Consider the following 1,613-nt stretch of genomic DNA (forward strand, 5'->3'; position numbering starts at 1 on the left):
GGACGCAAATCAGTAGGTTATAAAAGAATCATTTTGATGATTCAAGTAAAAAAAAAAAAAAGCTTAGCCGTGAAAAGGAAAATTAAGGGTGAGAAACTTTTGTTCTCTAAAAGTTACAAGAGAGTATTATTTCAAAAACAATTAGTCGTTTTTAAGGTTCTAGCAAATCTAAAAGTCTAATCTTCATTGTAGTGGTGGACTACTTGTGGAGGGATTTCACTTGAGATTCTAGTGTTAACATCAACGAGGCACGCTACAAAGGTATAATAACTTAACTCCTTCCTGTAGATTCATTATAGTATTTTAGGGTGTTCTTGGGAATAGGTTTTGTACAAATTGTTTGTATTTTCGCATCGTAAATCCTATTAGCTTCTTCATCACACTACATCAATAGAATATAAGATTAGATGTACATTTAATATTTAATAAGCTAAGTGTGCATATAGTTTTGGTTAGGCTACCTATTTAACAATGATTTGACTAGTAAGGACCGTATTGTTCCTTTACGCAAAGAATCAAAGTGGTAGACTTCGTTACGTGACAAACATATTGCAATCAGTGTCCAATGGTTCCTACAACAATAAAAATGTTATTCTTATCGTAGAACAACTAATAGGTGGGTCAATTTAATTAATTAAAAAGAGAGTTTAAGAAGCATACGATTCAATGTAAGGAAGAAGAATGATCTTATATCCAATACGAGAACATGCGTTCAAAGATTCCTTGAGATATGCTTTCACCTCCTCTTCGTTTTTTACGCAACTGTTATCTCGTACAAAGCTTGGACATAACCAACCAAACATTGGCTGACTAGATCGCCTCAAATCATTGTATAATAGCCTGAGAATTCATATTGATACAAATAAAACTTACTTATTATAGAAGTTATTATTATTTGGATTGAATACTACTTAATTAAGGCATATATGTATATTTATTAATTTAAATATACTAATAAAGTATTACCTCATGAATGTTTGTATCATGGAAACATTCAACTCGTCCCAAGTAAGAATTCTTTAATATCAACCTTAGAAATAAAGGTCGATGTTTCCTCAATGTAGTGGAATTGGTGGTCCGACAACTTAATCTCAATCATTGCTTCATCGTCTGCATCGCTAACGCACTCATGTAGCCAGAAGCACGGTTGAGTAAGGCCTTGCACCACCTCCATATCCGTAATGAGTGGAGACTTTGCCGTAGAAACATTTACTTGGGCACGTCGGCCTCCCTGAGGTGAAGCTACCTTCTTTCCCTTCCTGTCGGCCTTCCCCGAACCCTAGTAATTAGTTAAATTAAAAGATATTACTGACAATCATATATAGGAACTATAAAAGAAAACTATATATGTATATAACTTATGTTAGACATTGTACCTGATCTGATAACCGCACCAATGCACGCGGCCATAGAATATAACTGCCAAGGGCATCAGACAATAACTGTACACCAACTCCTGCATTCGGCAGCGGAAGAGGAGATGCTTCGAAACCGGGCACAATGTCTGAAACGCTGACCACATAGTGAATATCAGCGACTGGCTGGTTGTGCAATCGTACCCGGTCCCTAGGGGGCTGTACAGGTCCATAAGCCACGATAATGAAACTACCATG

At 36.2% G+C, this 1,613-nt stretch overlaps 1 protein-coding gene across 1 annotated transcript; it reads right to left on the reverse strand.

Moving 5' to 3' along the window:
• Positions 1 to 303: 303 nt before the first annotated feature.
• On the reverse strand, positions 304 to 993 carry LOC130590480 (uncharacterized). The gene is made up of 4 exons (XM_057392931.1): positions 967 to 993; positions 661 to 840; positions 462 to 572; positions 304 to 382 (listed from the first exon to the last, which is right to left on the reverse strand). Exons 1-4 carry the CDS (start codon positions 984 to 986, stop codon positions 304 to 306), a joined length of 390 nt encoding a protein of 129 aa, XP_057248914.1. The 5' UTR covers positions 987 to 993.
• Between the last annotated feature and the right edge of the window lie 620 nt (positions 994 to 1,613).

Source organism: Beta vulgaris, chromosome 2 (genome assembly GCF_026745355.1).
Source record: "Beta vulgaris subsp. vulgaris cultivar EL10 chromosome 2, EL10.2, whole genome shotgun sequence".
NCBI lineage: Eukaryota > Viridiplantae > Streptophyta > Magnoliopsida > Caryophyllales > Amaranthaceae > Beta > Beta vulgaris.